The sequence below is a fragment of the Salmo salar genome, chromosome ssa03, assembly GCF_905237065.1.
Source record: "Salmo salar chromosome ssa03, Ssal_v3.1, whole genome shotgun sequence".
Lineage (NCBI taxonomy): Eukaryota > Metazoa > Chordata > Actinopteri > Salmoniformes > Salmonidae > Salmo > Salmo salar.
In genome coordinates this window covers 71,716,355-71,739,521 of record NC_059444.1, presented here as the reverse complement: position 1 = coordinate 71,739,521, position 23,167 = coordinate 71,716,355, and the positions used below count along the sequence as shown (strand labels likewise).

Genomic DNA, 23,167 nt, shown 5'->3' with positions numbered 1-23,167 from the left:
CTACTGTGCTGTACCTGAGGAGGAGAGAACAGCCAAAGCACCCGTACATAACATGGGTGTTTGAATAAACCCTTAACTGTATGTGTGAAAATGATGAATTGCCAAAGCCATTTCCTATTTTGTATCAAACTTTTGATTGTGAGATGCCTGTTTGCGCAGAATCTAGTTGCCAGAAGGATGGGTGAAAGGGTTCAGCAGACATGCCTGTCATGAGTCAGAGGAATAAACCTCTTCATCCTGCCTCTCTGCAACTACTCTATTCCCCTACAGGCAACATGAGAGTGTGATGCCTGTGGTTGGAATCAATACACGAGGCTACTAGAGAAAATACAAGTTTATTTTAAGACAGAGTGGACTTCTGTGGTAGTACATGTCAGTTTCTGACACATCACAGTACGATGCTGTAGCCCTGGAGGGGAGATGATGTCTAGGTAGCTGTTGTAAAAATAGGCCCCAGTAGAACTTGTATACTGGTATACACACTCCCCTCCATATGTATTTGGACAGTTAAACATTTTTATTTGGCTCTATACACCATAATTTTGGATTTGAGATTAAATGTTTCATATGAGGCGAAATAACAGCATGTCACCTTTTATTTGAGGGTGTTCTCATACATAGGCCTATCTGTTCTACCGTTTAGAAATTAAAACACTATATGTATCTAGTCCCCCCCCCCCCGAGAATAAGTCAGTAGTATTTGGACAAATTCACTTATAGTGTATTCAAATAGTCAAAAGTTTAGTATTAGGTCCCATTTCCTTGATTTGGTCCCATACAGTATTCCTTGATTAGATGTTTCTGAACACTTCTAAATTAATCCAGAAAATTCCATGATTAAGACAAATCCTGAATGAATCATAAATAATGCCATTCAACTAAATAAGCATTTTTTTGTGGGGGGGGAGGTATGATCTTTGTGCCACATATCATTATTCACGATTAATTCATGATTAGCAATAATCATGGTAGCATCCACATGAAACATATTGGCACAAGACATTATTCACCATTCAGTTCCAAAACATAATCAGAAACACAACCAAAACTTACCATAAAAGCACCCAACAATTTATTACATTTTTTTACTTTTTACCCCTTTTTCTCCCCAAATTCATGATATCCAATTGTTAGTTACAGTCTTGTCCCATCACCGCAACTCACGTACGGAGCCATGCGTCCTCTGAAACACAACCCTGCCAAGCTGCACTGCTTTTGACACACTGCTTGCTTAAGCTGGAAGCCAGCCGTAGTAATGTATCGGAGGAAACACCATACAACTGACGACGTGTCAGCATGCATGCGCCTGGCCCGCCACAGAAGTTGCTAGAGCACAATGGGACAAGGACATCCCGGCCAGCCAAACCCTGCCCTAACCCGGACGACGCTGGGCCATTGTGCGCCGCCTCATGGGTCTCCCGGTCGCAGCCGGCTGCCACACAGCCCGGGATCAAACCCGGGTCTGTAGTAATGCCTCAAGCACTGTGATGCAGTGCCTTTGAGTGCAGTGACACTCGGGAGGCCAGCACCCAACACATTTGAAAAGTCACAAGCTTGATGTAGTCATTGTGTGCAGGGAAAATGGTACCAAATGCAAAATTTTTGACTTAAGTCCAAATACTTATGATTTCTTCAAATGGGGGGACGAGAAACATAAAGTGCTTTCATTTACAAACGGCAAAACAGGTAATGTATGTATGGAAATACCCTCAAATAAAAGCTGGCATGCTGTACTTATTACTGAGTATACAAAACATTTTTGACATAGACTGACCATGTGAATCCAGGTGAAAGCTATGATCCCTTATTAATATCACTTGTTAAATCCACTTCAATCAGTGTAGATGAAGGGGAGGGGACAGGTTAAATAAGGATTTTTAAGCTTTGAGACAATTGAGTCATGGATTGTACATGTTTGCCATTCAGAGGGTGAATGGGCAAGACAAAAAATGTAAGCGCCTTTGAACGGGGTATGGTAGCAGGTGCCAGGCACACCGGTTTGTGTCAAGAACTGCAACGCTGCTGGGTTTTTCACGCTCAACAATTTCTCATGTGTATCAAGAATGGTCCACCACCCAAAGGATATCCAGCCAACTTGACAAAACTGTGGGAAGCATTGGAGTCAACATGGGCCAGCATTCCTGTGGAACGCTTCCGACACCTTGTAGAGTCCATGCCCCAACGAATTGAGACTGTTCTAAGGGCAAGGGGACACACAAACACACACACACTCATATGTTTTTTTTTGTGTTAAATTAAATTGTAATAGAGAGAAAAGTAATACGGTACCTTAGAAATATAGTAGAATGCTGTATCATGTCAAAATATGAAAAATACATTTTATAGAGTAAACAACATGATCATTTGAGAAAGTTTCTTACATTAGGATGGTGCAATACATTTCTGACTATACACACTGTAATAATGTTTGATCTATGTATTTTTCAGTGTCTTTCTTGTACAGTAAGGACCAGTCACTGCATAAACAAACCATATTGAGGTGTATGATAAAATGAGTCAGAAACCAAAACCAAATACCAATATATGAATCTAAAACACTTATCCATGTGTACATATCCAGGATTTGTCTTGAAAATATTAAGGACATTTATATTGATGCTCCAGAAAGTCTGATGGTTGTTTTCAGACCTGAACAGTGGTCTAACATTGAGAAGAATCGTAGATCCAGCTATATGCCTCAATCCCCAATCAGTGAGAAAGGTCGGCACCATCTGTAATGGTACAATCCGACGGTCCAACTATCTTCCATCCATTTGGGATTGAGGCATACACTATATACTGTAATTATAGCTGGATATACACTACAGATGGCAAGACTCAACACTACATATGTTGACTCATCTGAACATGAGACCACTTTGTAAAACTGCCAAACTTTGTATTGAACTAAAATGAACATTTGCTGTTGTGTGATTCCTGAGCCCTTCCCTCTTGGTGTATCCACAGGTCTGAGATCAGATGAGTAGACAGGGTCGTTTCTTCACCTTGGTGGGCTGGGGGCACAGCACCGCTCGGATGGCCTCGTCAAAGACCGTCTTCAGCCCCCGCTGGGTCAGGGCAGAGCATTCCAGGTACTTCACCGAGTCTACCCAGAAAACACACAATAGATGTATGAGGGACATGGAGAGGATAGACTGTTTATCTGGCATAATGCACGGCTGGCGGGCGATGATTCCAAGAATGTGAAGCTTGGGGGACATGAAATCTCAACAACTATGCAGTATAAGGACTAAGAGCAGAATACAAAGTGTTCCATGATACTGTACAGCTCTGTGAACAACAATCATTAAAATGACAGATAATCAATCAATCGCTGATTCAGTCATATCCAATCACAAACCCAGAGTGACCACTGTATATGTGACCACTGTTTAACAATCATGGTAGATCTTTGATGCACGATCACAAATTCAGGATCCCAGAGACCTACATACCTATCTCTTTGGCTAGTGCTAAGCCTTGTGGGTAGGTGATGGGTGCTAGCTTCTTCTCCTTCAGCTTCTCAATGGTTTCCTTCTCGTCCCTCAGATCCAGCTTGGTGCCCACGAGGATGATGGGTGTGGAGGGACAGTGGTGTCGTACCTCAGGGTACCACTAGTGGGAGCAAGCACACACACACAGAGTAGGTGAACATGGCCGCAGCAAAAGATACTGAATTACTTTTCACTTCCTTTTCTGTGATACAGCGCATCGTTAATTCTACCAAAGATGATCTATATACCGACAAGATACTGGACTGACCGCTTTAATAATGAGAATAAATGTCCGCAAAGTGGACTGCAGAAAGGAGGAGGCGGGGTCAAGCGGGAACATTCTAACCAACGAGAGGGCACATACACACGTGAACAACAGGCATAACTCCAAAATAAAATTATTATTTGCAGGAATGCCACGTGTGTCCACTTATATCAGAACATTCGTAACAACCTAAACATTACAAAACGTCTATTTGATCAAATAAGCCTCCCGTAGCAAATTAGAATTACATTTTTTAGTTGACGAAATTCGACACTCATTATAAAAATCCCTACTTGTGGACAGATTTTGTGGACAGATTTTGGGGCAGAGTCAAGCCTCTCGCTTCGTCTCTTCCCCTCTGGTTCTACTACTGTATTATGGAGTAGCCAGTTAATGCAGAGGTTGATTCCTGGTATAGCTCCTCACACATCAAATCTAGGATACTCTGTCTAGTACTATTATTATTATTACTACTATCATTACCGTCATTATTATTACACACTATTCAAATAAAATGGCTGCTCTCTTGTTTCTATCAGTCACTCAATGAAAAAGGAAGTTCCTTCTTCCGCATTGAGTGACTGATAGAAACAAGAGAGCAGTGTATGCTTTTGCAGAATAGGAAATGAATAATGAATGCTTATGAATGACGTTAGTGAGTCACCTTCGCTTATTTTAGTGTGCCTCTGTTCATTTGGAGGCCTTTCATCAGCTTCTCTGCTTAACACCTGGTTAACAGCTCTACGTATGTTTATACGTCAGTAATTATTGGTGTCTCTAATACAATATAGGACCCATCCTGCAAGCCATCATTAGCTGTTACAGCAGAGTGGAGGGAATGTCAAGGTTGAAAATGTTTCCTTTTTATAGAGCATGAATGTATAGTAATGAGAACAGTGACAGTGAAGCACGCACATACTGTATGCACACACACACACATTTCAGGTATTTCAGTCTACCGAGAAAAACACACACACACACACACACACACACACACACACACACACACACACACACACACACACACACACACACACACACACACACACACACACACTACATTCTGTGAAAAATGCATCAAGAATTCTCGGTACCATTGCACCAAGGTTTTTCTGCCTCTTGTGTCTGTCTCTCTTTCATTGCAGGGTAGCCATTATTTAGTCATCGTCTATGGGGACAAAGCGCCCACTCCTCTGCACTCTTTGGCCTTCCTGCCATCAAACCTTGAATGCCACACAAAGGACTGGGGTAGATTTCATAGAGTCTTAGCTGCTTAGGAGGACTCATTGGAGAAGAGCAGCTTTACAATAAAAGGCTTTCACTATTCAGAAACTAAGGTGTTACCTCTGCCCTGACCCTACAGACTCTGTGGAAGAAAGATGAAAGGATGCTTCTCTATATACCAGGACAGGTAAGAGATGTCACTTTAACAAATAAAACTTCCCAGCTTCGTACTAAGAAAGGTGATGGTGCCATGAGGTAAATCATCCCTAACTGCCATCGAGGCTGACTGGATTAAATGGAAACACATTCATTTAGTGGTGTAGCAATTCTGTGTTTTTCGAAAATGGCACCTTTAGTTTACTAGTATCTCTCTGAAACTGAGTGAGGGAATTAAGTTCTGCTAGGTTAAGATATGAGTTGGCCAATACAGTGTTATGATAATGGAAGACATAAACCACAACACTTGACTTGAGAAGCTTGGAGAGAAATTCAAGCTCCAACCATTTACCCAGTGATGACTAATTGATTCTTGATCTCCCGCTGATCCAAAATGGTGATAGCAGTAGGAGGTGTACCGTGGCAATAATCAGAGATAACACGGGTCAATTAAATCTCCTTTTGACAGGCAAATAGCAGAGTGACATGGGTGGGTTAGTGTGAGCAACATGCTACATGGCTGTGACTCTGGCTGTGACTCTTCCCCCACACAGTCTGTAGCCTACCTTCCATGTTAAATAGATCCTAATGTCACCTGAAAGCCTGGTAATCTACTAAAGCTCCATTTGCATACATGGGCAATGTTACCATGGAGACTCATTGGGAACATGCCATGAAAAAACAAACTGAGAAAGATGGAGAGAGGAGGAAAAAACAACTAAAGAATTTTGTTCTTGAAATGTGAAAAGTGGCAAACATTTGCATAAGGGCTGGAGAAGCGAGATTGCTATTGTTTGAAGCTAATCATAAATTAAAGGGCTGAGTAAAGTCATTTGGGAAAGCGGTGCGATTCGAAATGGCACAAATTGGAATGGATTAACACTGGTCTTTTCAATAATTGCCAATATCAAGAACACTTTTCTTTCCCCTCCATCTTAGTTTGAGCACTTGAAATCTATGTAGTAGAATAAATTACACATTAATACTTTCCAGCGACCTACCAGACCTGCCTTCAGACCACTCTGGACCATATTAGGGTTGTTTTGACAATGTCATATCAAGTAAAGCAGATTTATCAAATGTCATTGTCTTTTGACCTCCACTGCTCTTGATATAATGCTGTCCTCTCCAACACTGACAGTTCCCAAACGAATCAGCTCAATTCAAACGGTTGACATTAAAGTCAGAGGAGTCAGACCCTTTGCTGTCATTTTTTAAATTGTATTTATTTTATTTAACCTTTATTTAACTAAGCAAGTCAGTTAAGAACAAATTCTTATTTACAATGACGGCCTACCAAAAGGCAAAAGGCCTCCTGTGGGGACGGGGGCCTGGGATTAAAAATAAAAAATAAATCCAATATAAATATAGGAAAAAACACATCACAACAAGAGAGACAACACAACACTACATAAAGAGAGACTTAAGACAACAACATAGCAAGGCAGCAACACATGACAACACAGCATGGTAGCAGCACAACATAACAACAACATGGTAGCAACACAACATGGTAGCAGCACAAAACATGGCACAAACATTATTGGGCACAGACAACAGCACAAAGGGCAAGAAGGTAGAGACAACAATACATCACACAAAGCAGCCACAACTGTCAGTAAGAGTGTCCATGATTGAGTCTTTGAATGAAGAGATTGAGATAAAACTGTCCAGTTTGAGTGTTTATTGCAGCTCGTTCCAGTCGCTAGTTGCAGCAAACTAAAAATAGGAGCGACCCAGGGATGTGTGTGCTTTGGGGACCTTTAACAGAATGTGAATGGCAGAACGGGTGCTGTATGTGGAGGATGAGTGCTGCAGTAGATATCTCAGATAGGGGGGAGTGAGGACTAAGAGGGTTTTATAAATAAGCATCAACCAATGGGTCTTGTGACGGGTATACAGAGATGACCAGTTTACAGAGGAGTACAGAGTGCAGTGATGTGTTCTATAAGGAGTATTGGTGGCAAATCTGATGGCCGAATGGTAAAGAACATCTAGCCGCTCGAGAACACCCTTACCTGCTGATCTATAAATTATGTCTCTGTAATCTAGCATGGGTAGGATGGTCATCTGAATCAGGGTTAGTTTGGCAGCTGGGGTGAAAGAGGAGCGATTACAATAGAGGAAATCAAGTCTAGATTTAACTTTAGCCTGCAGCTTTGATATGTGCTGAGAGAAGGACAGTGCACCGTCTAGCCATACTCCGAAGTACTTGTATGAGGTGACTACCTCAAGCTCTAAACCCTCAGAGGTAGTAATAACACCTGTGGGAGGGGCATTCTTCTTACCAAACCATATGGCCTTTGTTTTGGATGTGTTCAGAAGAAGGTTAAGGGTAGAGAAAGCTTGTTGGACACTAAGAAAGCTTTGTTGTAGAGCATTTAACACAACATCCGGGGAGGGGCCAGTTGAGTATAAGACTGTATCGTCTGCATATAAATGGATGACAGAGCTTCCTACTGCCTGAGCTATGTTTTTGATGTAAATTGAGAAGAGCGTGGGGCCTAGGATCAAGCCTTGAGGAACTCTCTTGGTGACAGGCAGTGGCTGAGATAGCAAATTTTCTGACTTTAAACACTGCACTCTTTGAGAGAGGTAGTTAGCAAACCAGCCCAAAAACCCCTCAGAGACACCAATACCCAATACTCCTTAGCTGGCCTACAAGAATGGAATGGTCTACCGTATCAAAAGCTTTGGCCACATCAATAAAAATAGCAGCACAATATTGCTTAGAATCAAGGGCAACGGTGAAATCATTGAGGACTTTTAAGGTTGCAATGACACATCCCTAACCTGAGTGGAAACCAGATTGCATACCTGAGAGACATCAAGAAAGCCAGTCAGTTGATTATTGACAAGTTTTTCCAACACTTTTGATAAACAGGGCAAAATAGAAATAGGCCTATAACGGTTAGGATCAGCTTGATCTTCCCCTTTAAATAAAGGATGAACCATGACTGCCTTCCAAGCAATGGGAACCTCCCCAGAAAGGAGAGACAGGTTAAAAAGGTTGGAGAGAGGCTTGGCGATGATAGGGGCAGCAACCTTAAAGAAGAAACGGTCTAAACCATCTGACTCTGTCAAGTTTCAGGAGCTCCTTTAGCACCTCGGACTCAGTGACCGCCTGCAGGGAGAAACTGTAGTGGGGCAGGGGAAAAATAGGGAGAAGCATCAGAGATAGTCGCATTAGAAGGGGTGGGAGATGAGGAAATGTTGGACGGGCAAGGAGGTATGTCTGAGTCAAATAGGAATCCTGACTTAATGAAGTGGTGATTAAAGAGCTCAGCCATGTGCTTCTTGTCAGTAACAACCACATCATCAACATTAAGGGACATGGGCAGCTGTGAGGAGGAGGGTTTATTCTCCAGGTCTTTAACCGTTTTCCAGAACTTCTTGACAAAGCCTATGGCTGAGGCAATAGTATGAGAACAAGCAACAATAAAAGTGTTTGAAAAGGGTAACGTTTGGCAGGCTTTTTTGGTGATATTATAGCTCTTTGATGTGAATTCAACTTCTATAGTAGTGTGTCAGTTCAAAACCCATGACTTCTGGAGAGATGGAGATGGAGAGACAGGATGGGACACTTACTATCTTCTCCTTTTCATCAGAACGGCAGTAGAGCGATAGAGGGCTCAAGGGCAGCTTCGTTCAGCAGTAGCTGAGAGCTGCCAAGGTGGCATGTGAACTGTGCAGTGAAAAGACACAGACCCTGACAGTTACCTGGGGGAGTAGGTAGAGGTCTCATCGTGCATTATGGGAGTTAAGTTCACATGGGACATCCATGTTTGACGCAGTTAAAGAAGAGATGATTACTTCTCTCTGACCTGAATGAATATGATTGAATATGATTTATATTGATGAACAGATTTCTATATCCTATCCAAATGGAGTGAGGTTCATTGGAATCCAGTGAGATGCAACGTGCTACTTGAATAGATGTGCTGTTCTAGTCCTTGGATTTTAAATATTTTATTTATGACTGTCTGACTGAAGCGACTAAACCATGGCCTCTGCAACAATAGGTAGAGCTGAAAGCAGCAGAACACAAAACAACTATTGATAATAGCATTACTCAGACATAGTTAAAATAGAAAAATATTCATTGTCTATTGGACTATATCCTATTACTGTACTATAAATGCCAGAATCTGCTATATGTTTGTTTTATTATACGGTACATTTCGATTTTCTGTTGAAAGCAGGTAAACCAGAGTAGCCTATCCTTTTTAAATTGATAGATTTCTCTATGTGTTTAGACTTACTTCATTATCTTAATCTTGACAGGCATTGTATAGATTAACTGGCATACTACTGTTATCCTGCTCTGTTTTCCATCAACCCCCTCTGTATTACTGACAGATGATGACCCATCTATATTCACAGAAAGGAAAGCACATCTAAATACCCCTGTGCTTTACGAGTGATCAACAGTATTGACATGTTAATCTCTCCGTATATTCATCTATAATGAATGCTATATACTGCAGCTCTGGGGGATGCGGCAGCCTTTATAATGGCACTGTGTCAATCAACGCCAATCAACACCTACATTATGAGAACAATGTCATCTGCTATCACTGCATTAGGTACAGAGGAAAACACCGGAGGCGGATCAAATAGAATATGTGTGAACTGCTGTCACGTCCTGACCAGTAAAAGGGGTTATTTGTTATAGTAGTCTGGTCAGGGCGTGGCAGGGGGTGTTTGTTTTGTGTGTTTTGGGGTTTTGATGTATGTTCTATATTTTATATTTATGTTCATTCTAAGTTCCCTATCCTTGTTTTGTATTTCTGTGTTTTGGCCTGGTATGGCTCTCAATCAGGGACAGCTGCACTTCGTTGTCGCTGATTGGGAGCCATACTTAGGTAGCCCTTTTTCCACCTGTCTCTTGTGGGAAGTTGATTTTGCATAGTTGTGAGTAGCCTGCAATACTGTTCGTTCGTTCGTTGTGTTTTGTTTATTCACGTTTATAAAAATATGATGAACCCAACCCACGCTGCGCTTTGGTCCCCTTCTTCTAACGACGGACGTGACAACTGCATACTATTTGTACCTATACATTCTAGCACAACAGCCATGAAGATCACACAGCATCCACTCACCTTGGCTCTGACGTTCTCAAACGATGCTGGGCTCACCAGAGAGAAACAGATGAGGAACACATCCTAGGGGACAAACATAGTGTCTGATCAATGGTAGTATTAAAGGTGTAGGGAGATGTTGATGTTGTAAACAGATTAGATCTAGTGATTCATATAGTGTATATGGTCATTGGTCAGTGAAGGTGTAGGGACTAATACATGTGGTTGTACTGAAGGGTAGAAAGGTGTATCAGAGTAGTAGAAGACGTTGGGTCTGAAATGATTGACACCCTTGATAAAGATGAGCAATAATGACTGTATAAAATGTAGTATGCAAATACTGAACTATATTGTGTGCTCCAAACAATGTGGAAATTATATCATTTAATGCTAATACAATTGCTCAAAGAGATTTAGTTTAACAAGTAATATTATGTTTTTCTCAAAAAAGATTCTTATAAATAAAGTAGTCAACAGTTTACATCCTGAATGAATCAGGAATAATGATGAATGAGCAAGTTACAGAGGGTCAAAGATCAGTCCCCCAAGACATGCTAACCTCTCACCATTACCAATAACAGGGGAGGTTTGCATGTTTTTGGGTTATGATTTTTGAACCTCTGTAACTTTCTCATTCATCATCATTCACGATTCATTCAGGATTATTCGTAATCATGGCAGCATCCATTATTAACTGGACAGTATTCAGTCATTTCTGCTCATCTTTATCAAGGGTGTCAATAATTCCCGACCCCACTGTATATCATTTGTAATAGAGATTCTGTATGTGTGTGTGTGTTACCGTCTGAGGATAGGACAGAGGTCTGAGTCTGTCATAGTCCTCCTGTCCTGCTGTATCCCACAGTCCCAGGTTCACTGGCTTACTGTCCACCATCACATTGGCTGAGTAGTTATCAAACCTGCAAGACAAATGAGTCCATTACATCTAGAACATATCACAGTGAAAAACCTTACACAGAATATACAGTATACAGTTTATTAGGTACACCACCCTGTTCACGAAAATGGATCGCTCATACAGACATGGCCGTGGCTTGCTATATAAAGCAGGCAGACAGGCATCAAGACAACTCGTTGATGAGAGGTCAAAGGAAAATGGCAAGAAGTGTGCAAGCTAACAGGCAAATAACGGCGCAGTACAACAGTGGTGTGCAGAACGGCATCTCGGAGCGCACAACTCGTCGGTCCTTGTCACGGATGGGCTATTGCAGCAGACTGCGTAAGCAGCATGAATCTATGGACCCATCCTGCCTGGTGTTAACAGTACAGGGTGGTGGCAGTGGTGTAATGGTGTGGGGAATGTGTTCCTGGCACACGTTAGGTCCCTTGATATCAATTGAGCAACAATTGAACGCCATGCCCCAAAGAATTCAGTCTGTTCTGAAGGTAAAGTGGGGTCCGACCCGGTACTAGATAGTGTACCTGATTTACTGGCCACTGAGTGTATAAAAACTGCATACAATAGGTGTTTGTGAAAGTAAAGTCAATATCTAGCATACCAATCCCTAGAATTATTGTGCATATAACATTATTTCCTATTTCTGGTTATTGGTTGCATTATGTATGATGTTTGTCCGTTCAGCCCACACACATGTCCACTGTGTCTGTCTGTGGTCCAGTACTTACACTGTGGGGATGTACTCTCCAGGGAAGGCGTTGGTTGTGTAGCTGATGAGCAGGCATGTCTTTCCCACAGCACTGAAACAGACATTGGGCAATCAGTTGTGTGCCAACACATACACACACATTTTCTTGCTGCAATAGCACATTGACACACTCTCGTGCGCATGAGCCACAACACACACACACACACACACACACACACACACACACACACACACACACACACACACGCACACACAACTTTACTCTAGCACACACTGAGAGAACCTATAGTCATTACAGGGTAGCTGCCAGCTGTCAGAGTAACTCCCTTCTCTTACAAAAAAAGCACATGCCAAATTCGCAGTTTCACATGTGAAATATTGTAGCTGTTTTCATATTGAGGTAAAATTTCACAAGTGAAATCATATTCATTTTCCATTAAGTTAGAATTGCATTTTCACATGTGAAAAACATTCACATGAGAAAATTACATTTGGAGTTTCATATGTAAAAAAAACTCCACATGTGAAAATGTCACTTTCACATGTGGAATGCAAGTTCACATTTGAAAAACAAAATGTAATGTACAGTTTCATATGTGAAAAAAATGCACATTAAAGTAAAAAATTTTTTTTACTCCAATGTTTGTTAACAAAGTTAATGTAAACAAACACTGTATAGCCTAAAAATATGGTTAAAACTATCATTTTGATATCATGGATGGTCAGTCCTTGCATCCATAGTGTAGTCTATGGATTTGAAAGTGGTTGCGTTTCTCCAGCCCCATCCCTTAGCGTTTTACCGAAACTGTGGTGGGGAGGACACCTGTTAATGTTTCAATTAAGGATTGCCGCTTTAAACTCCGTAGGTTATATTAATAGTGTTACTACATGGTGCCATTCTCTAGTGAGTGAGTTACTTTTGTCCCATTACAGTTTTTTCCAACTGCTTACACACAAAATCTTTTCATGTCACACGATTTTTGAAACCTCTCACTCAAAGTGCAAAACTACACACCAAATATCCAAAACGATAAGCTATTTCTCAGCCTTTGACTCAGTTGTCAATTGCATAAAACACTTTTTTCAAAACACTACACAATTCTCTAACTAAAACACAAAAATCTAACAGGAAGTGACTTGCTTTCCTTTTCCAAACACAACCAATCAAAATGCTACACTTATTCACCAGGTCACACACACAATAGGACAGAGGGCAATTACCAATGTCCCTGGACAGCGTGGGGGTAATATAATTATGTGTGCTGCCATCACTCAAAACGGGGTCCTCCATCACAATGCCACACTGGGTCCGTACAACACCGGCCATATGCTCACTTTTCTGGATGCAATTTACACAATGCTTGTCCCGAATCCAGATCAGGAGCCTGCTAGATTTGTGTTTTTTTATGGGACAATGTTAGTTTTCACCGGGCTGTTCTGGTCCAAAATTGGTTTGCCACCCATCCACAATTTGTAGTTTTGTACCTTCCCCCATATTCACCTTTTCTAAATCCCATAGAGGAATTCTTCTCAGCCTGGCGCTGGAAAGTGTATGATCTGTCACGTCCTGGCCAGTATAAGGGTTAATTGTTATTGTAGTTTGGTCAGGACGTGGCAGAGGGTATTTGTTTTATGTGGTCCGGGGTGGTGTTTTGGTAAAAGGGTGTTTGATTTAGTATTTCCGGGTTTTTGGTTTATGGTCTATGTTTATGTATTTCTATGTGTAGTCTAGTAAGTGTGTTTCTATGTGGAGTTAATTGGGGTGGACTTCCAATTGAAGGCAGCTGTGTGGTGTTGCCTTTGATTGGAAGTCCTATATTAGTTGGGTGTGTTTGTCTGTGTGTTTGTGGGAAATTGTTCTGTGTTTCGCCTTGTGCCTTGCCAGACTGTCAGTGGATCGTTCGTTCTCTTGTTTGTTGTTTTTGTGTTCGTTTTGATTTAATAAATGTTCAAAATGAACAAACACAGTCCTGCTGCATTTTGGTCCTCCTTCACCGACGATACCCGTGACATGATCGCCAACCCTATTCCCGCATGCCGCTTCTCCAGGCAATGGAGGACGCATGTGGGGACATAGAGATTGCCTCTGTCCAAGGTTGGATACGCCATGCTAGGAGATACTTCCCTCGATGTTTGGCAAGAGAAAACGTATCTTGTGATGTGGACGAAGTATTGTGGCCAGACCCAGCCTGGAGAAGAGATGAAGCGTAGCTTAGCACTGGTGACTGCCCCTCCCCTACCAATTCCTGGACTGCCCCCCCGGGACCCCACACACACAATTGTGTTCTTTACTGTATTCTAAAGAATATACTTTTGGTTTACATATGTTTATGGTTTTGTTGTATGCTACTGTATACAACAGTAATGTTTGGCCTAATAAATATTTTCTGTTTCTACATTGCATTGGTGTTTACAGTGTACTTGTTACCCCTCTCAGCAGATTACTTTCACTGTAGAACATTGTATTGAAATGTAGATATAAGCCTATGAAAGACCAAAGAGCTTTAGATTTAGAACAACAGTGTTTACATGGTATATCCAAAAATGTACTATTATGAAAGCAGTGTTTGCCATTTGATGCAAATGATTCATTCTGACATGTGTTTATGGCATTTTGAATGCAGTGTTACATTTTGAAGGAGATGTGAGGCATTTTGCATTTTGTGTGTGCAGTTTAGGGAATTGTGTGTAGAGTTTTGAAAAAAGGAGACAGTTTTGAAAACGTGTGTAAGCAGTTGGAAACTGTAATATCAAGCAAAACTTCTGAAGTCAATAACAAACTTCTTAGTATGTAATGCCCTGGCCATAGAGAGGGTTTTTTGTTCTTTATTTTGGTTAGGCCAGGGTGTTACATTCTATGTTCCTTTTTCTATGTTTTTGTATTTCTTTGTTTTGGGCCGTGTGTGGCTCCCAATCAGGCACAGCTGAAGCTCGTTGTTGCTGATTGGGAGTCACACATAAGGAGCATGTTTTTCCTTTGGGTTTTGTGGGTAATTGTTTCTGTTAGTGTTTGCACCTGACAGGACTGTTGGCTGTCGGTTTTCTCTTTTCTTGTTTTTGTATAGTGTTCACGTTGTTCAATTAAATGATGAACACTAACTCCGCTGCGTTTTGGTCCACTCTCTCTTCAGACAGCCCTTACATAGTATTGCAAACAAAAATAATGATATTGAAAGCAAAACATAAATCCAAAAGTATTGATAGCGAAACAAAATATTGCAAGGGAAAAAAATGTCAAAGCGAGGGCAAATGAATTGTAAATGGATGCAATTAAATAAAACAATGAAACAATTCTACCTATTTTTGGTTATGTTACCCTGGCCTTTGCTTTCGCTGCCTTTTTCCAGTGGTGGAAAAAGTACTTGAGTAAAAGTAAAGATACCTGAATATAAAATTACTCAAGTGAAAGTCACCCAGTAAAATACTACTTGAGTAAAAGTCTAAAAGTATTTGGTTTTAAATATACTTAAGTATCAAAAGTAAATGTAGTTGCTAAAATATACTTAAGTATGAAAAGTAAAAGTACGAATAATTTTAAGAAGTACTTCTATTAAGCAAACCAGATGGCACCATTTTTTTTAATTTTATGGATAGCCAGGGACACACTCCAACACTAAGACATTTAAAAACAAAGCATTTGTGTTTAGTGAGTCCGCCAGATCAGAGGCAGTAGGGATGACCAGGGATGGTCTCTTGATAAGTGTGCGAATTGAACCGTTTTCTGTCCTGCCTAGCATTCAGAATGTAACAAGTACTTTTGGGTGTCAGGGAAAATGTATGGAGTAAAAAGTACATAATCTTCTTTAGGAATGTAGTGAAGTAAAAGTAAAAGTTGTCAAAAATATAAATAGTAAAGTACAGATACCCAAAAACACTACTTAAGTAGTACTTTAAAGTATTTTTACTTAAGTACTTTACGCCACTGCTTTTTCCAGTTGCAAGTTTTGGCACATTCATTCCAGCAGGATAGCACCCTGCATCCCACTGTTGGTTTGCTAAGCAGGGTCGGTCCTGGTGAGTCCATGGATGGGAGACCAGATGTAGATGGAAGGGGTGAAAAATGGTTTCTTTTCTTGTAAGGGTTAGCTGCCTTAATATGGTAAGAAACCTAAAATTGCAGATTATGTAAATTCTTTACATTTTTCTTGTTTGGAAAGCTTCCACCATACTTGAGCCAGAATACCATCATTAAATTCAGCTTGGTGTCTATCATGGTCCACTCCCACTCATGATAAAATGGTACAACAACAGCACGCCAACTCATTTTGGGGATTTTCCCTGTGTAAAGAAGATGCCAATATACTGTCCTTATTGCTTGCTACAGTATGATGAATGGCCACAGACATTCTAACTATATGTACAATGTGCTGAATGAACAGCATGATGGGGCCTGGCTTCTTTCAAACTTGCCTACATTATGAGAAGCAGTAATCATGTTTCTCTAGCTTCTTGTCAGTGTTCTAAAATACCTCTGACAGGCAGCAGCTAAAACCACAGTCAAGGTTTTGGCAGTAAAATTCCAATAAGAAGCACGCACCTGCATGTACAGACAGGGGGGAAGGAATGCTAGTCTGAGGAGTGCTCCCAGAGTTACATTTTTAGGGCAAGGTTAGAAAGTGACACCCCGGGCTATACGTAGGCAGGCTACCATCAGCTTCTTCTACAGATTGGCTCCACCTTGAACATCATTAGGTTAGCATTCAAGGTTGGGTAGAAGAAACCTGATAGATGCCATTGAAAAGAACTGGAGAAACATTCATAGTTTATACCCTTGTGGAAGACATGATTAGTAATAACTTACTGTATATTATATTAGGTGGCAAGAAGCAGTTCTGTCCACACTAACTGAAGTCGAGAGAAAGAGAGGTGACATGAGAGAGAGGTGATATGAGAGAGAGAGAGAGAGAGAGAGAGGTGATATGAGAGAGAGAGAGAGAGAGAGAGAGAAAGAGGTGATATGAGAGAGAGAGAGAGAGAGAGAGAGAGAGAGAGAGAGAGAGAGAAAGAGAGAGATGATATGAGAGAGAGAGGTGATATGAGAGAGAGAGAGATGATATGGAGAGAGAGAGAGAGAGAGAGGTGATATGAGAGAGAGAGAGGTGATATGAGAGAGAGAGAGAGAGAGAGAGAGAGGTGATATGAGAGAGAGAGAGAGGTGATATGAGAGAGAGAGAGAGAGAGAGAGAAGTGATATGGAGAGAGAGAGAGAGAGAGAGAGAGGTGAAATGAGAGAGAGAGAGAGAGAGAGGTGATATGAGAGAGAGAGAGAGAGAGAGAGAGAGAGAGAGAGAGAGAGAGAGAGAGAGAGGTGATATGAGAGCGAGAGAGAGAGAGAGAGAGGGTGATATAGAGAGAGAGAGAGAGAGAGAGAGAGAGAGAGAGAGGTGATATGAGTGTGTGTGAGAAGAGAGAGAGAGAGAGAGAGAGAGAGAGAGAGAGAGAGAGGTGAAATGAGAGTGAGATACAGGGTAGTGTGATAGTGTTTGTTTCCCTCTCTCAGTGGTGAGTTAGTGTGTCATTGAGCAGTCTCTATCTCTGCTACCCTCTGACTCACACACACATGCTGTTGACTGTGGTCTAAGTGTAGGGGCCTCGTGCTTCCTACTCTCCACCTGCTCCTCCTGCATGAGGCTCCCTCTCTCTTCTTACCCCCACACACAGATGGACAAGGGCGGATGGAACCCCTAAATCCAATGATGGCATTGTGATAACTTACTACATGCACCTGACGGAACCATATGAAATGCTATATTCTATGGTGCATCTGAAAGGTACTCCTTTTAACAGGGCAATTACTTTTCAACTCATAGTTCTACAACGGAACAAAAGACTAAAAAGTGGCAATCATGCTAGAGTAGTTAAAAGTTACAGCACATGAATGCTTTTCAATGATACTTCATGGTGGGAATCCAACATATACAGCATCTGACTTCAAAGACCAGCCTAATTACCACCGGCTGGGCAGAGTTCATTTTTAATGCTCTCACTTCTCACTCAGTCAGAAGTCCTAAAACAAAAAACAACCGAGGAGGATATAGATGTCAAAATCACACTTACACCTAAATGCCACACTCCAGAATGAAGTTGTTGTCCTATTTGTGTCCTATTTTGTTTCTGTCACCTCTGCCTTGATGTATCCAACAGGAATAAACATATCTATGTTCCCCACGTATACATACTGTATGACTGCATTCAAACAAGTAAGCCGTCACAGTTTCAAAGCTATTCAAGTCTCCTGATCTACAGGGGTTCTCCACATAGGGGGACCGGGGTGTCAGAGTTGGCAGGAGGCAGGGCGGTGACACTGAGTGACAGTCAGGACGATAGGGGCATAGAACCTCTCATGAAGTGTACCTTTGTAAAGTATTTATCTTTTCCTGTCATTCTCTCTCTCTCTCTCTGTGAAAAGTCTGGACAACCACTCCCTCTCTATTTCTCTTCTCTTTCTCTCCAGTTAATGTCACCTCTACCAGCTCTTACTGACACCTACCCATGAGCCCCCTCTCTTTCCATTTACTGTAACCAGCATCCTCACCCACAGGGCACTGACTGACACTGGACGTCGATGGACGTTGAAAAGTTGCTTAATTTTGTTAGTCCGACCTGGCCTTAATTTTAACATCCACAGACGTCTGGACCGGCCTTCATTTGGCCCAAACATAGACATCCATGACTGGTTCAAAAGTTTGGACAGTACAGTACAGTACAGTGAGGTAAAGAATAGTTCAGTATAGTTTAGTACAGTACAGTAAAGAATAGTTGAGTATAATTCAGTACAATACAGTAAAGAATAGTTGAGTATAGGTCAGTACAGTACAGTACAGTAAAGAATAGTTGAGTATAGGTCAGTACAGTACAGTACAGTAAAGAATAGTTGAGTATAGGTCAGTACAGTACAGTACAGTACAGTAAAGAATAGTCGAGTATAGGTCAGTACAGTACAGTAAAGAATAGGTGAGTATAGGTCAGTACAGTACAGTACAGTAAAGAATAGTTGAGTATAGGTCAGTACAGTACAGTACAGTAAAGAATAGTTGAGTATAGGTCAGTACAGTACAGTAAAGAATAGTTGAGTATAGGTCAGTACAGTACAGTAAAGAATAGGTGAGTATAGGTCAGTACAGTACAGTACAGTAAAGAATAGTTGAGTATAGGTCAGTACAGTACAGTAAAGAATAGGTGAGTATAGGTCAGTACAGTACAGTACAGTAAAGAATAGGTGAGTATAGGTCAGTACAGTACAGTAAAGAATAGGTGAGTATAGGTCAGTACAGTACAGTACAGTAAAGAATAGTTGAGTATAGGTCAGTACAGTACAGTAAAGAATAGGTGAGTATAGGTCAGTACAGTACAGTACAGTAAAGAATAGTTGAGTATAGGTCAGTACAGTACAGTAAAGAATAGGTGAGTATAGGTCAGTACAGTACAGTAAAGAATAGGTGAGTATAGGTCAGTACAGTAAAGAATAGGTGAGTATAGGTCAGTACAGTACAGTAAAGAATAGGTGAGTATAGGTCAGTACAGTACAGTAAAGAATAGGTGAGTATAGGTCAGTACAGTAAAGAATAGGTGAGTATAGGTCAGTACAGTACAGTAAAGAATAGGTGAGTATAGGTCAGTACAGTACAGTAAAGAATAGGTGAGTATAGGTCAGTACAGTACAGTACAGTACAGTAAAGAATAGGTGAGTATAGGTCAGTACAGTACAGTACAGAATAGGTGAGTATAGGTCAGTACAGTACAGTACAGTAAAGAATAGGTGAGTATAGGTCAGTACAGTAAAGAATAGTTGCGTATAGTTCAGTACAGTACAGTGTAGTAGAATAGAGTGGAGTAGAGTTCAGTAAAGTACACAGTAGAACACACTAGAGTTGAGTACACTATAATGTACTGTACTGTACTATACTATACTACACTGTAATCTACTCTACTACACTGTACTGTACTGTACTGTACTGTACTGTACTGTACTCTACTGAGCTCTACTGTGTAGAGCTGGGAATTGCCAGGGACCTCGCGATACAATATTATCACGATACTTAGGTGCCGATACATTATGTATTGCAATTTTCACGATTCTCACAATTCTATATGTATTGCAATTCAATACTGTGATTTTATTGCGATTTCATGGTCAAAACATATTGCTCACCATATGTCTGCTGCAGAAGGACATGAGAGAGCCATGAGAAAGCAAGTTTTTTATCATTCATGGAAATAAAAGTGCTGAAAACAAATTGGCTCCCTATTTTTTTTTAAACACTGGAGTTTTGTTGCAGGTACAGCCAACTAGCCCAAAAATAATATTGCGATATTGTCAAAACGAGTACACCCAAAAAGAATATCCCGATATGTAACTGTATTGATTTCCTCCCCATCACAACTACTGTGCTGTACTGTAATGTCCAAACTTGTGAAACATAGAATTCTATAATTGGTTCAGAATTGGTCCGGTCCAGACCAACAAAATGTTGTTTTGTTTGGTGGCGGAGCTCATTAAAAAAAAATAGCCATTGTGTAGAATAATACCCAAATATGCATATTTCTACTTGTGTACCTATTTAGGATACATCTCCATGAAGAGAATGACATTCATATCCATAATTATGCATTTCTGTGTAGTACAGATCAGGCACCCATGATGAAATTCCATTCTGCTACTGGGTGTAAATCCACTTCACTTACTTTTCTAAAGCTTCCTGTTGACGTTTCCTGTTGAATACAGGCCATTTGCTGTATAACTGCACTTTGTCGAAATACAAAGAACAAGCAAAAATGTGTATTTGGTCTTTGCATCGACCGTGTATGAGAATGGTGTTGTGGGTGTTAAAGGTGACTGTGTTATAGGTGGCAGCTGTGCTCTTGTTCCTTTATTAACCATGAGACTGTGCAGACAGAGTGCACCACAGACTAAAGAGGAACTTAAAAACTAAAACTGGAGGATAAAAGCAGCATAACAGAACTTCTCTTTTACAACAAGAGAAGAGGTTTAACGAACAGGAACAGGAAAAGACTGCATTGACCTCACTGACTGCTGTCTGTGTCTTTGTAAATGTTCTCTTTAATTGAGGCCCTCATTATCACCAACTACTCTCCATCTCCTCTCTCCTACAGACATTACACCCACGGATCCCAATCTCCAGCTAGCATCTCAGCATCCATTTTGTCTTATTCAACTTGTCACCAATCTTGCATACACTCCAAAAGGGTTCTTCGGCTGTCCCCATAGGAGAACCCTTTTGGGTTCCACGTAGAACCCTCTGTGGAAAGGGTTTTTACATGGAACCCAAAAGGGTTCTATCAGTAACCAAAAGGGTTATTCAAAGGGTTCTCCTACAGGGACAGCTATATAACCGTTTTAGGTTCTAGATAGCACCTTTTTTTCTAAGTGTAGGCACTTCCTTCCTGTCTCTGAATTCGGTGTGTATTGCTACACTGTCTCTTCCTTATTGATTTAAGGGCTGTTGAACAATGTCATTATCAAGTCATCATACATTCCTCAACCTGATGTTAAAACTGCACATGCAAATGAGTAATTTAAAGTGTTCATTGTGTGGCCTGTTTTACAGTTAGAGGTTTGTTCTACTGGGAAGTTCCTGCCTTGAGGGTGTCATTATGTTGTTGTATTGACTATGTGATAAAGACCTATTGAGCTTCTGGACATCAAGGTTAATACTGTACACAAAAGGACTGTTACTTAAAAGTATTATTTCTTTATCTAGCTAATACAGATTAGAACAAGGTTAGATTGTTCTGTGGCACCTTTTACAATTTTGCCCCCCTCAAGTCTATCAAGCTGACAGACAACAGCTATGAGGAAGGTATGAACTGTGCAAACTGCATACAATAACCTCATCATTAAGACTATGACAACCAAATTGAAATAAAAAAGTACATACATTCCAATTACTGCAGCTCCCAAATGCAATATGAAACGAATTCATTCAATTCATTCATAAAAAACAGAAGTTGTCTCTTGACACAAGAATGTGTAGTACAATAAACAGAGAAAAATGTATCTCCCAATTAATAGACAATTGAAAGAAGGCTAAATAGAGCTTTTCTAAAGGTCCACTTTTTAACACACCCAAATCCAAGTAGCCTACCAGGTGTTGAACTGCGCGCATACATAACTTAAAGAACTTACCCATCTCCAACCACCACACACTTGATGGCTTGCATTTTCCAGGGGCTGATTTAACAACTTGTGAGTTTACACTTAGTAGGCAAGACAACAATGTAAAATCAGGTACAGTACAGGAAATACGTTTGCCTATCTTATCTTGCCCACCGCCTCGACTCTCGCGTTTCCTCATGCGCAGCGCAGATGAATGCGGCGAAGTTTATCATTGGGTCCACTGAAGAACATCTCTCATAGCAGGAAGTTGGCCTATGTGAAACTGTGATATTACAGTTTTTTTCCAACTGCTTACACACAAAATCTTTTCATGTCACAAGATTTTTGAAACCTCTCACTCAAAGTGCAAAACTACACACCAAATATCCAAAACCATAAGCTATTTCTCAGCCTTTGACTCAGTTGTCAATTGCATAAAACACTTTTTTCAAAACACTACACAATTCTCTACCTAAAACACAGAAATCTAACAGGAAGTGACTTGCTTTCCTTTTCCAAACACAACCAATCAAAATGCTACACTTATTCACCAGGTCACACACACAATAGGACAGAGGGCAATTACCAATGTCCCTGGACAGCGTGGGGGTAATATAACTACGTGTGCTGCCATCACTCAAAACGGGGTCCTCCATCACAATGCCACACTGGGTCCGTACAACACCAGCCATATGCTCACTTTTCTGGATGCAATTTACACAATGCTTGTCCCTGATCCAGATCAGGAGCGTGCTAGATTTGTGGTTTTATGGGACAATGTTAGTTTTCACCGGGCTGTTCTGGTCCAAAACTGGTTTGCCACCCATCCACAATTTGTAGTTTTGTACCTACCCCCATATTCACCTTTTCTAAATCCCATAGAGGAATTCTTCTCAGCCTGGCGCTGGAAAGTGTATGATCGCCAACCCTATTCCCGCATGCCGCTTCTCCAGGCAATGGAGGACGCATGTGGGGACATAGAGGTTGCCTCTGTCCAAGGTTGGATACGCCATGCTAGGAGATACTTCCCTCGATGTTTGGCAAGAGAAAACGTATCTTGTGATGTGGACAAAGTATTGTGGCCAGACCCAGCCCGGAGAAGAGATGAAGTGTAGCTTAGCACTGGTGACTGCCCCTCCCCTACCAATTCCTGGACTGCCCCCCCCCCCCACCCCACACACACAATTGTGTTATTTACTGTA

General features: G+C 41.0%; 1 protein-coding gene across 1 annotated transcript; it reads right to left on the bottom strand.

Annotated features, from left to right (window-relative positions):
- Window positions 1–316: 316 nt before the first annotated feature.
- LOC106601467 (ras-related C3 botulinum toxin substrate 2) lies at window positions 317–22,427 on the bottom strand. Its single transcript, XM_014193687.2, has 6 exons — window positions 21,996–22,427; window positions 11,868–11,939; window positions 11,023–11,140; window positions 10,242–10,304; window positions 3,456–3,615; window positions 317–3,106 (listed from the first exon to the last, which is right to left on the bottom strand). The coding sequence occupies exons 1-6, from the start codon at window positions 22,028–22,030 to the stop codon at window positions 2,976–2,978; spliced, it is 579 nt and encodes a 192-aa protein (XP_014049162.1). The 5' UTR covers window positions 22,031–22,427; the 3' UTR covers window positions 317–2,975.
- Window positions 22,428–23,167: the final 740 nt, after the last annotated feature.